Here is a 14,228-nt window from a genome sequence, read left to right as displayed (position 1 = left end):
AAAACCTAATGGAATAATCGATTATCATAAGTAATAATCAATTATCCTTGGCCGTTGGAACATATCTGTTCAGCTTTTAACCTAATTTTCGAAACCCCTATTTAAAGAACTGCAGTTCAACTTCAAAACTACCTTTTTTGAGAGCTAGAGTCCTAGTGTTGTGTTTGCAAAGAAGTTCTCTGAGTGTTCTTGAAAAAGCTTTGAAAAGCCTAATGTGGGTAGAGCAATAACTTTTCCTAAGAGGGTTTCTAGGAGATTGAGTGCTGCTGTTGTTGCTAGGAAAGCTAGGTCGAGTTCTCTGTGTCATTTAGACAAAATTCTTTCATCTCTTGTGTCTTCAAGAGAGGTGTTTTCTTTTCTCTATTCTTTTATTATCTGATTATAATCTGATATTTTTAGTGATTGAGTTAATCTATTTGTTTAAAGAGATTAACAATTGGACGTATGATTTTTTGATCTAAACCAGTATAAATATTTGTGTTAAATCTTCTTCCTTATCTCTTTATTGTATCTACTGTTGCATTTAAAAGAACTAATATTAAATTAATCGGTAAAATTTTAAAAAAAATTTAAAGTATTAATTTTAATATTAAAAACCAATTCACCCCTTGATTTTTTCCAAACGTTAGACATTTCACTGCGCGATATCAATAAAAACCATTATCATAGTACAACATTATAACGTTAGACATTTCGCTGCACGATATCAATAAAAAACATTATCATAGTACAACATTAACATTATAGAAATGATTGTACATATATACTTTTTAACATGAAACTTCATAAAGTGGATAAAGAACTTTTTAATTAATTAAGAATATATCAAATAATTAGCACCATTGTAATTAATTGAGGTAGAGAAAAAAGCATCCCAACCTTTTATTTTATTCATCCAACCAAAGTGCATGCCAAGCAAATCAAAACTATGCACAAGGTATGCTTTTTATTCACAACCTAACTTATAGAAACTACTGATCATCGTCAACATCACAAAAGCTCATTCCAGTGGGGAAAGCATACATGCACATTTTTTATTATCAAAATGAGGAGAAAGACCTACTTCACTCCTCACTCACTCATCGAGTCACCCCACATAATACAAATTAACTAATTCTCCATTATTGTTACATGAGATATTGACACAGTAACCTCATACAAAATCCCTGTTTTGGTTGGCCTCCACCTTTCCCTTCCCAGTGGTGAAGACAAAGTCAAGATTGTAGAGCACTGGGACCATGGTGAGGGAACAGAGGAAGACCAAGACAGGGCCAAAGATCCATAGCAGCAGAGGGAGTCCTGCATAGAAGAGTCTGTTGCCAACAGTGTTGAGAATGAAACCTTTCTCCAGAATCTCATTGATGTACTGTGGGGTGACCAGAGACATGGGGTCCTGAGGGGTGTTGATTAGGATGTTCACTTGGTTTATGAACCTTATGGAGAGAGAGTGGCAGAAGAATGAGAAGAGGAAAATTGTGAGGAGAGTCACGTATTTGAGGGCCACCATGAACTCTCCATGTGCTCCATACACAGCATCACTCAGTGGCTTCTTCACGCTGTAGGTGCTGCTTATCACTGCTGCTAGGCCTGAGCAGAGGAGAATGGAAGTTGTCGCCATTAGAGTAGCACCCATGATTGTGTTCCTCAGTGATTGTACGGCCAGGATGTTTTTCTTCTCATTGTCCTGTGTTAATCAACATATAAATTTCAATTACCAACTTCTAAACACTTCAAAACAAAAAAACAAAAAGTTAAATCATCTAATATTAATAATCTCTCAGACCCTGAAAGGAATGTTTAAAGGATGGTCATACTTTAATCAAATATTAATTCAAATTGGGATGCTTTCCAAAACTATCTTAAATAAAATAAAAAATTTAGAATTTACTTGAATTTTTAAAAATGTGTTTTTGTTGTATACAAATATGGAGGGACTATTTAATAATACCTGAGAATAAATAGTATATATATAGAGAGAGAGATATATTTATTGTAAAAATTTGAGTACAATTTCAATCCCAGATTAATCAATGCTCTTCATTTTATGAAACAATAATTATTAATTGGAAACGTACAAGTAAACAGAAGATCATACAAGGACAAATGCTACTCTGTCTTTTTTCTTTCTTTTTTGTTATAGGAAGCAAATGATAATATACTATTTTCACTTGGAAGAAAAACCAAAAATATTAATAGTTAATTTTTTTTAATATATTGTCTCTGGGTAAAATATATGTTGTATTTGTTAATAACAATGCATTTAATTCTCTTTTTAACTATTTTATTTATTATTTAATAAAATTACTTATCTTTATGTGCTATGATAAAAATATCATAAAAAATATGTTTTTAGACTTATTGTTCAAAATAATAACCATGCTTTGGTGATGGGGATAAATTATAACTAATATAAGAAAAATATTTTTCGAGAACTAGATAAATAAGCAACACGATAAAAATTACCAACATAATAATGCAATAATTTCATTTTATTAAAAGGAATACGAAAAAGATTTATAAATAATATAACTATGGTTAATGGTTACAATCACACTCTCTTTTACTTTAGGAATGATGAAAAGACCTGGTGAATGTTCTTGTTGGGGAACATTCACATAATATAACAGATTTGGTTTGGGTAAATAAGATAAGATTTGAGATTTGTTTTAATATTCTTAAAAATTAAAGGATATGTTTCCGTACCATGACAAGACTTGTTATATGCATAGAGTGAAGAATTCGCAAATATAGTTATTCTTTTTCTCACTGTTTAAGAAATTAGATATATAGTTGAAGTTATGTTCGTTTAATTATGATTTAAAAGATAACTTTTTTTTTTGTATCTTGGGACATTGCATCGTGGGACAACGTTTTTAAGGAATAAGAAAGATTAGGAAACACCGCATGTTGTTCACGACTCAGCACGCACTAAATCCGAATAATGTTGATTTGTTTTTCAGGTTGTGATATATGTACCCGCAGGATATCTATCTATATTTTATCTGTTAAATAAATATTTGTCCAGTATTTATATTTATATTTGTGCAGGTATTTGTTATATGGATATCTACATATTTTTTAATATTCACGGTATCTATGGGTATCCACAGATATTTACAAAAAATAATTAATATTTAACAATATATTTTAATCATAAATTCAAATAATAATAAATACATAAAATTTATAAGTTCCAAACAAAGTACATATAACTCATTTAAATAGTGTTGAATGACCGTTTACAAAGATATAAAGATTTCTTTTAAAACCAATTGATAAAGAATAACTCATTTGATTTCAATGTGTTAATGTTTTAATCATGTTTTTTTTTAAATTTTTTTAATCTAAATTAAAATATAGCGGGTACGGGTATCTACGGTACGGATACTATAATACCCGTACCTGCCCCTTTAACACATGGGTATAAAAAAATACTCGTATTCGTTATCCGCAGGTATCCATTTTTAATATCAACTTCCTATCCGTTGCGAATTTTATTCGCAAATACCATGGATACGGATTTTTTTGACATTCCTAAGTACACGTGTGTATATATGAGAAAGTTCAACTCATACACATAATTTTTATAAAATACTTTCTTTTAAAATGTAATCACATAATACTTTGATTGTATATATATTAATTTTTATGAAATGTCATTAAACTTACAACTAAATAGTTCATAATTATATATTTTGTTGATTTTGATAAATATGAATGGAGTATATATGATCTTTTAGACATAAATTTAGTGATATAAATTTTCAATTCAACTATTAGATAGTAATATATATATATATATATATATATATATATATATATATATATATATTCAATAAAAGTTATTGAATATATTTTTATAAACTTAAGGAGACAGACGTGTTCTTACATGTATGTGTACAATTTAAATATTAAAATTTAAAATAATAATATAAAAATTAATTAATTTGTATTTAATTTAATAACAGTGTACAAGAATTTTTCAATTTGACAAAAATGAGGATGACACATACAATTAAATTTTATAAATATTAAAATTAAAAATGGAGTAAAAATTTAATATATTTAAATCTAATTTCTAAAGCATTGTTATGCACGTATATCTTTGAATATATTATGATTAATTCGTGGATTTGTCATGAAATTTATCTATTTATGGATACTCTGTTAACCACCATAAGAACATTCTGTGTTTTTCTGTTTATGCATGGTTTGTTAAAGGGGCATTTATATGTATCCAGAACAAGAATAAATAAATAAATGCTAAATGCCAAGGAATATGAAATTAGTTAACTTGCAATATCCTCAGTGGAATTATTCCATGAACTTATTCTCCAAGGAAATGATATATGCATAAATATTCCAATACAAGGTAATAGATAGTGTTCATTGCCAAAACTTTATACAGAAAAATATGATTCCTGAAATGCTGAAACCGAAGGTATAGAATATAATACACTGTTCTCATACCTTCACCAATCAGAATTATCGTAATATAACTAATTATTTTTTGCTGTATTTCTTTTTTATTTTTTGAAGTGTAAAATTGTTAGCTAAATTGTAAAAACAGTCTTATTTAGTGGTAATTCACTCTAAATCACCTATTTAGTATATAATTGATCTCAGTAAATATTATTAAAGTCTATAAATATTACACTTATTTAAAACTCAATTTTAATATAGTTTAATATTTCTAACAGGGCTTTACTTTATGTGATTATTATCTTCCTTAGTACCATCAATTTAAAAAAGAGAAGAAGAAAAAGCACTCAAAACCACTGGTATCAAAATGTTTACACTTTTTATGAAATTTAGGTGTTTATATTTTCATAAATTGTATGATAATATATATGACCTAGTAATTAAATTCAAAGTATTTTATAAAGTAATATACAAAAAAATATCGGCATCCTAATTTGGGATCTAAGACCTTTTCACTCATTATACCAAATTTATATTTTTATGATGGTATTTACAGATTAACAATTTAGAGTTAACATAGAACATAGATCAAGACCAAAGAAAACTGTAGAAATTAACCTTTTCCAACAACTAAATTAAGCTTAACGGATGTACGATTTGCTTTTTCTTTTTTTTTAATAGGCAAAAACGCGTGTAAGATTTGTAAAATTATTACTAGTAATTACAAAAGAATGTCACTAACACGTCATTTATTTTTGGTACAATTATAAATTAACCTTTTAACCTGCAATTTTTCATTTGCCACATAAGTTACAATCTGAGACAAGTTTCTATCGGGCATTTAACCGTGTGAAGCAAAAGTTCTTGTAATGACTTGAAAAACAAATCATGATAATAAGTAATGGTAAAAAAGGATCACACCCATGGGTATATTAATAAAACTATATATATATATCACTTCCAACCCAAAATAAATTTATAAGTCTTATTTATTATAAGACGTTCAATTTTTCCATTTATACTTGAATTTTCAAGACATACTTTGGAAAATGAATGGAGAATTAACAAAAAAGAAAATATGAAAAGAAAGAAGATATGTACCTTCATCATGGCATTAACCCAATTTCTACGACCACTGGCATTGATGCCAATGATGGTTGTGTGTGGGTGAGTTCGAACCTTATGCCACAGCCAGAAATGGTAGCCAATGCTTGTAAGAAACCCCAAAGGCACCAATATCACATCCAAGTAGCACTTTCTCCATTCCATGATGATCTTGATTTAAAGGTTTCAAGAGAGAGAGAGAGAGATAACTTTGTAGAATTGCTTAACTTTCTCTTCCTCCTTTCTGATAAACTGTTTTATGAGAGAGCAATTTGCGTTTAAAATTGGTGTCACTCTTCTGTGATCTATGGCAAGCTCCAACACCATATATATATAGGCACATTACAAGAGATGTACGTGGACTTATTTCAAGGTGTTGTTCTAAGAATAATCAAACACCCCTACTTTATCACTATATTACAAACATTGGACTATTTTTTTTATTTCAGGTAGTGGATGACTTTTTGCACCTTTGTCGCCTGCTTTTTTTTTTTTTTTCCCAATTAGTTTAACTTTAATCATTATTTATTACACGGTTCTCTTCCACATTCTAACAATAATAGTGCTTGGAATTATTGTACACACAATAATTCTATATCATATATGTATACCAGAAATTTATACACACATTGTATAAATTGCTATTTGCCCTATTGTTTATTTATACATCTTTGATTTTTTTTTATTAAGGTGAGTTGTCTACTTTGATTCTTTATATTTTGTTCATAATTATATTTTTATTTTTTAAAATTAATCAAAATTAGTCTTTTTATTATTCTTTCTGCGTATAAGTTCTTATTTTTATTTAATATTAATATGGACAATAATTAAGATTAGAAACTAAATCTTTACTCAAATTTTATAAAATTTCAAGGATTTTAGCTTATATAAAATTAGGATTTGAAGAGAAAAAATTAACTTATATAAAATTACTATTGACATGACACTACTGAAGTTGAAACAATGGAGGTCACTAGTAATTAGAAGACAGAGAAAAATCAACCTTGGTAGAAGAAGTCAACATTCACCCTCAAGTTGAATATGAAGAAAATTGACTTACTTTTGGAAAGTACATGGTAAATTTTCAATTAATGAACCAAGTAGTGCACCAAAGTTTTATCACTATTACACAATAGGGCTTTTAAGTCTTATACTTCTAGTTTTTTAAGTCTGTTGTACATCATATTTAGATCTGACATAATTAAATTTTAAACATGTTATCAACCAATAGACTTAAATCTTAGGTTTGTTGTAGACCAACAAATTTAAAATTTAAATTTGTTAGTGACCAACCCACTAATTTTAGTTTTTACAAGTTCCTTACAAGAAAAATAAGAAATACTACACAACATAAAATCTTGAATCCTATAAGATTTCTTGCAATCTTTTGTGAAATCCTATCACAAGAGATGGTAAACGTGGCCAAAGGAAGGGGTCGAAAGACAACGAGAACTCATAGCTTTCTCTCTATCCCGAGGCCAAACTCACACTTTATGGAGCTATAACATACATTAAGTCTGTTGGGAGAGCCCTCTGGAACTGCAAAAGCCTTTGCCTCTATAACAGCCTCATTTCAAAGAAAAGTGTAAGTTACATTGATTTGGTCTTTGGGTTCATTTTCTTGAGCATACCTTACGAAGAAGGGAAGAGAGTAGCCTAGGACAAGATATCTGATTTACGCAAGGCCAAGCGGACCCTAGTTAAGAAACCAATCACAAAAAGCATAGAAAAAAAATGAAGCAAAATCACTTGAAAAATAAAGTACAAAGAATAACTCCCTCTAAAAGTAATGTCAAATTCAAAATAAGAATGAGATCCAACACTTGAATCTTAACCTTTAGAAAATATTTTAAAGAGAACTACAAGAAAGATCTTTTCGCTTTTCAAATGGGTAAAAAGAAAAATACATAAACAACTATTTTGAATTTACTATTTAAGACAACATAGAGACAAATTATGTTGAATTGATAAAATAAAAATGTTGAAATCTATTTTAACGTATTAAAACAATATAAAATAAGTTGTTGAAAATATTTAAATCAATTGGTTGAAACTTGGCGAATTTGACCTAAACAAAAGCTATAGGATTTTAACCAATTGAAATGTTTAAGCTTGTGTTTCTAGAAAGGTCGTGAACATTGCAACGAGTTAAAATCAATTTTAATAAATTGCAATCGTTTGAAAACAACTATAGCACAACAAATAACACAATATCAAGCATCACATACTCACCCAAACACAACCTAAACCTAAGAATTACAACTCAAAACAAGATTAACTACAAGGTCAACTCTTCTAGACATCCATCTTTAAATCCAAGTGGTTGGGAGCATTAAATTAAATCAATAAGTGTTGCTTAAATCTTCAATGTTAGCATCTTAAACTCATTATCATTCCTTATGCCAAACTAATGACACCTAATGAAAAGGAAAGTTATGAGAGGAACATCGACAAATGATAGAGTAAAAAGTTAACTTATCATTAAAGGTAAAAGAGAATTCCCCTACACCTCATAGTTCACTTATGTGGTCATGAACATATAGTTCAACAATAGGTGAGGATACATATCCTTTATAAAACTAGTCGACAACACAAAATGTGAACTCTCAATTTTTAGGTGCTTACTCTAGGTATAATAATTTATAATGTACCTAGAAAAGAATAAAATATGGCACTAATAATATATGGAGCCAACTATTGTCATAAATTTATTCCCTCATTTTGAAAAATTCAAGCACAATATATACCAATGGTATTGGATGAAGTCTCTTAGGAGCTCTTTGATAAAACGATTGATGTCAATGTTGGTGACATGGTCATTAAGTCAATCATCATCGAAGATCCCCTCAAAACTTAGAAAAGGTCTTCAATAAGGTACGACAACAAAACATAAGACTAAATTTTAAAAAGAAAAAAAAAAGTGTTTTTTGGTGTAGGTGGTGTAAAATTCTTTAGATTTTATTACACAACAAAGGTGCAAAAGTAAACCCTAACAAGTATGCAACCATGTTATCCTTAAGGAGCCACAACAACATTAAAAAAGCTCAATGTTTGAACAATAAACTTACCTCACTATCTTAACTCCTCCCAAAGTTGGAGAAGAATGTCAAGCCTATTTCAAGTTGAATAAGGGTTCACAAAAATTTGATTAGAAACACAAGTGTAAAGAGATGTCCCTAAACATCAAGCATGACATTGCCTCTTTACTCGTTAGTACACCATAAAACACAATTTTCATCATCTACTTATTTGTTTCCTCTCCAATTTTACGATGAATGTTTAAAAAATATATCAACTTCATGAACAAAGCATTCAACTTGCCAAGTAGTGGTATCGAGAAGCTCGTCCTCTTCCTCATTCTGTCAACAAGACGGTTATTCCTTTATTTTCATAGTTTTGATATTATAGTTACAAGCTAAGGGTTAAATAAAATTGAATTAATAGGGAGGATGGTAATGTGGTCGATACAATTGTCATAACTCAAACTACAATATGAAAGTCGAGGATCATGAAGGTGTAGTTCCTAATAGACTTTTTTGCTGGGATGTCTAAACTCAACGAAAAGCACAAATGATGGGCCTTAAGCGTTGATGACTCCTCAAATAAAAAGGAAAATGGAGTTGGTGTTATATTTGAAGGACCTAATTAAATTATTTGACTTCAAGACAACCAACAACTAAATTGAGTATGAAGCTCTCATCATTGGTGTGAGACTGGATAACGAGATGAGAGTCAAGGAATGGAGTGTCACAACAACTTGTAGCTTCTCACTAGACAAATGAACCAATAATACCAATTTAAAGAGTTTATATTACAAAACTCTTTCATACCGCTAAAATGGACAACCAAGTGACTATTTACTCGATTAATTATTTAATATACTTCTGAATGTGGAGGACTTATACTTATTTACTCTCGAGTATATCATAATTACATTTCGATTATCACAAATATTGGAACTCAATTAAGTATGAAAACTAGTCAATCACCTTAGTTAAATAGAGTGGAAGGAGTGCAAGTAAGAAATCAAATCTATTTTCTATTACTTAGTTTTATACGTGGAGTCCAAAAGATCTCTAAATATAAGCATTTATGAAAAGAAATACTAAATCATTTTTCTTTCACTTCTCATACTATTATTTTTAGGTATTACTAATTTGAGGTCTAAAATATTTTTGTAGTTAACCTACATTTAATAGCCAGACACTACACCCAAAACTCATCTCATAATCAACAAACTCAACAATAAAATTTATTCCTCTCATAACTCGTCTAACTACATTCATCTATTCTATAAAAAATGAAAAGAATAGTTAGAAAGTTAAGATGCAAAAGAAAATTTAACTAAGACACATTATTTCATCTATAACAATTAATAATAATGATTAAATTTTGTAACTACTTTATGGTGTATACTTTATTTACTTATTTAACCTCTATATCTCTATATCCATTTTTAACCAAAATTTTAGTTAAAAAGAACTATTACACGCAGTTAAATCAATAAATTAAGATCAACATATCATATATGGTTTAAACCATTTTAGAAAAAATAGTAGACCAATAATTAGGTTAAAACTAATTATCTTATAAACTATTTTTTTCAAACGAAACTATGCTAGTTGTAAGAAACATGGGTAATATGAACGCGACACGTGATTTTTTCAGAAGAAACGCAATCGCTCTAAGTGTCTCACACTTTGCCGTTTCATTTAACTAAGCAGTGCCGTTTCATTCACACCTTTGTCGTTAACGACAAGTTTCAACAAATTAACGTTTGTTTGGTTTGGCGTTTAGTGCTGCTAAAATGGACAAGTCTAATTTAGTAATAATAAACACATAAATTTGTATAATTCATCATTATTTTTTCAATCTCCTAAATAATTTAGATTAACGAAACAAAAATACTTGCATAGACAATATCTTAATTTTGAAATTGGCATCTCAATATTTATTCTATTGTTAAAGTACTGCAACAGGTTTTCGAATATTCTTTTAAATACTTTTTAGAATATTCAAATACTGAAATTTATTTTCTTATTATTTCACATTAAATATTTGCATAGACAATATCTGAATTTTAAAATTGGCATCTCAATATTTATTCTATTGTTTAGAACTATCAAAATGTGTTGGAACTCGTGAGTCAATTTGGCTCATCACAAGTTCGATCAGGTTTGATTAAAATTTTTTTACAAATTGTAATATGGGTTGATTTTTGACGCAGCTCACCTAGAACTCGGTTCACTTGGGTTGAACCGGTGGTGAGCCGGATTGGCTCACCAACCCGCAAATAAAGGATCGCATAAGTATTTTTTTGTTAAGTTGGGCTTTGCATTTGAGTTATGTTAGGTTAATTTTTTTAGCCAACACATAGATAATTTGTATTTTTGTGATTTTGGTTTGTATTTGGATTGTATTAAAGTTTATTTAGATTTTAATTAGAATTATAATTTAGTTTTGACTGAAAAAAAAAATAATATTTTTTTTTAATTAAGTGAACCCGTGAGCCAACCCATTTAACCCACCAACCCGTGGTGGGCCGGGTCGGGTTCGAATTTTTTGGCTCGCTAATAAGTGAGCCGGGTTGAGTTGGCTCACTAAGTGATCAACCCATGGTGGGTCAAGTCAGGTCGAGTCGGGTTACCCGTTTTGATAACTCTACTATTGTTAAAGTATTGTAACAGGTTTTTGAATATTCTTTTAAAATACTCAAATACTTTTAGAATATTCAAATACTCTCTGGTTCGAAAGTATGTAATCTTTTACCCTGTGTTTAGATAAGAAATTTTAACAATTTAAAAAAATACATGGTATTTGAATTACTTACAATTGAATTATCTTTATTTCTTAAATAATTTGTTTCGATGGAGTAATTGAAATATCTTGAATTTCAATTATTATTTTTTTTTTTGGAAAAAGCAAATTAATTTTTCTGTTAAGGAAAATTCTATTTTAAAAATATTTGGCTAGATCTTTGGATCGAGCTAATCCAGCTCGACCTTCCGCATAAGCTAACTAGTTTTGACCTTTATCCAACCCAATCGTCCAAACCCTTGATCATGGTCGACTCCGCTCATCCTTCGTCCCGAGCTAAACTAACTCAACCTTCAGCATTGAAGGTTAAGCTAGGTTTGTCCAAGTAACTATTTGTAGAAGGTATATTGTAACTCTTTGTAGAAGGATTAGAGTACCACAAGTACTCTATTTTATTTTATTTATTCATTTTTTGCTGAATCAAAGGGTAGAGCCAAGTTGACTACGCAAAAGGTCGAGCAGAGTTGACTCCAGTAAAAGGTCTAGTCTACTTGGCATCAGTCAAAGTTTGATACTAATCAGCTTGGGCCAAAGGTCGAGACTAGTCGATCCTAGACAGAGGTTGAGACTAGTCGGGCCTAGTCGAAGGTTGAAACAAGTTTGCCTTAACCGAAGATTAAGATGAGTCGAATTAGGATGAAAGTTGAGAATAGTCGGGGTGAACTGAAGGTCAAGCCGAGTAAGCCAAGTTAAAGTACGAGCCTTGGGCCGAGCAAAGTCATCTTGGGTAGAAGGTTTAACTGAGTTGGCCTAACGGAAGGTTGAGGTGAGTCAACCCTTAACAAAGTTTGAGACAAGTCGACCCTAGTCGTAGGTAAATACAAGTTAGCCTTGGTCGAAGCTCTAGATGAGTTGACCAAGGCCATAAGTCGAGATGAATCGATCTTGGTCGAAGTTTAAAAATGAGTCGACACATATCCAAGGTTGAGTCAAATGGGTTAAAGAAAAATTTTGAGTCAACTAGGCTCGAGCCAATGGTTAAAAAAATGGGCCAAAGTTCAAGACTTGCATGCACGGGTCAAAGGTCGAGTCGAGTAGGCCCGGGCCAAAGGCAATGTCAAGTCACTCAGGCTTGAAGATCGAGCCATGTCGATTTAGGCCGAATTTTGAGATTAGTCGACTAAAGTCAGAGGGTTGAACCGAGCCTATTTGGGAAGAAGGTTAAGCTAAGTCGGCTTGATCGTAAGTTGAGACCAGTTGGCCTGGGTTAGAGGTTGAGACAAGTTGGCCTTGACCGAAAGTCAAGCTAAGTCGAGACGAGTTAACCCTAGTTAAAGTTTGATACGATTTGGCACCACCTAAAGGACGTGTCGAGTAGGCCCAAGGCTAAGGTAGAACTGAGTAGGTTTGGGCCGAATGTGGAGTCAAGTCACTCGAGACAAAGGTCCAGCTTAGCTGGACGAATTGAATTGTTGAGTTGAGTCGACTTAGGTGAAAGGTTGATTTGAGTCAGTTAGGCAGATGGCCAAGATGAGTTGCTCCTGGCTATAGATAAAAACGAGCCAGCTTTGGCCAAATGTCGAGTCAAGTCGTTCTGATATCATAGTCGAGTCGGATTGACCCGAGCTATATGTAAGAACGACTCGACCTGAGTTGAAGATGTGACTTGACTTTTTGGATTTGTAAAAGTTTTTCATCTTGACCAATGAGAAATTCCACAACTTGTAAAATTTCAATTTTCTTCCTTGTTGAGTGAATTTCAAATTTTACTATTTTATTTATTTAAAATACATTCTTAAAATTTCTCAATTTCAATTTTTTTAAGTCATTTCACCGTCGTTTTATTTCAAAAAATTTCAAAATCTCCAAATAAATTAATTACTTTCTGAAATTGTAAACTCCAAACACAACATTAAATTTTATGAAGATAATTTATATACCCTTTTCCCTACAAGCATTTTTTAAAACTAAAATATAATGAAGTTATATTTTCAAAACAAACAATATTCTGAACACAATAATTTACCTTAGTGTTTGTCAAACTTAAACTTAGAATATTAAGTTTTTAAAAATATATGTTTTCTTTATTTTAGTTTTTATTTTTTAAAGAAAATTATGGTTCATTTTGTTATAATTTTTATTTTTTAGAAAACGTACCATATGTTAACTAATATAGTATATTTAAACAAATTGATGAATGAATATTTTATTGAATGGCAGCCAAGCCTTTAAATAACAGCAGAAATACAATTGTAACTGACACAAACAAAATAACAGAATAAAAAACAAATCCCGTAACAGACTCAACAAATATATTTCAACAAACCCTCCCTTAAACTAATTGCACCCATGCACTTTGTTTAAAGTTGGAATTTCGCACACTCCAAGCAGTTTTCGAAATTTCAGAAAAGAATCCAATTTTAAAGGCTTGGTCATAATATCTGCAATTTGGTCCTGTGTTCCGCAATGAACTAGCTCAATGACCCCATCTCTTGTGAGGTCTTTGAGGAAGTAAAACCTTACATCTATGTGTTTACTCCTTCCATGCATAACTGGGTTTTTGGACAATTTGATAGTTGAGCAATTATCACACATTATCAGAGTACTTTCTGTTTGATCCAATCCTAACTCCTTTAGGACCCTTCTCATCCAAATTGCTTGACAAGCACATCCAGCTGTTGCAATGAACTCATCTTCTGTGGTGGAAAGTGTGACAATTGGTTGCTTTTTGGAGGACCAAGCAACACTGCCTTCACTCATTAGGAACACATATCCTGATGTACTTTTTCTATCCTCCACATCTCCAGCATAGTCACTATCAGTAAAACCCAATAGCTTCTCAGTTCCTCCTCTTTTATATAGAATCCCATAATTTTCAGTACCCTTTAAATACCTAAGAATTCTCTTAGCCACTTTAGCATGCATTTCTGTTGGTTGAGTCATAT

The 14,228-nt window shown here is 30.7% G+C and overlaps 1 protein-coding gene across 1 annotated transcript; it reads right to left on the bottom strand.

The window, feature by feature from the left end:
• Positions 1-866: 866 nt before the first annotated feature.
• On the bottom strand, positions 867-5,841 carry LOC114195225. The gene is made up of 2 exons (XM_028085621.1): positions 5,524-5,841; positions 867-1,684 (listed from the first exon to the last, which is right to left on the bottom strand). Exons 1-2 carry the CDS (start codon positions 5,689-5,691, stop codon positions 1,154-1,156), a joined length of 699 nt encoding a protein of 232 aa, XP_027941422.1. The 5' UTR covers positions 5,692-5,841; the 3' UTR covers positions 867-1,153.
• Between the last annotated feature and the right edge of the window lie 8,387 nt (positions 5,842-14,228).

This window comes from Vigna unguiculata, chromosome 8, assembly GCF_004118075.2.
Source record: "Vigna unguiculata cultivar IT97K-499-35 chromosome 8, ASM411807v1, whole genome shotgun sequence".
NCBI lineage: Eukaryota > Viridiplantae > Streptophyta > Magnoliopsida > Fabales > Fabaceae > Vigna > Vigna unguiculata.
Note: the sequence above shows the minus strand (reverse complement) of the source record. Positions and strands in the feature narration are given on the sequence as shown.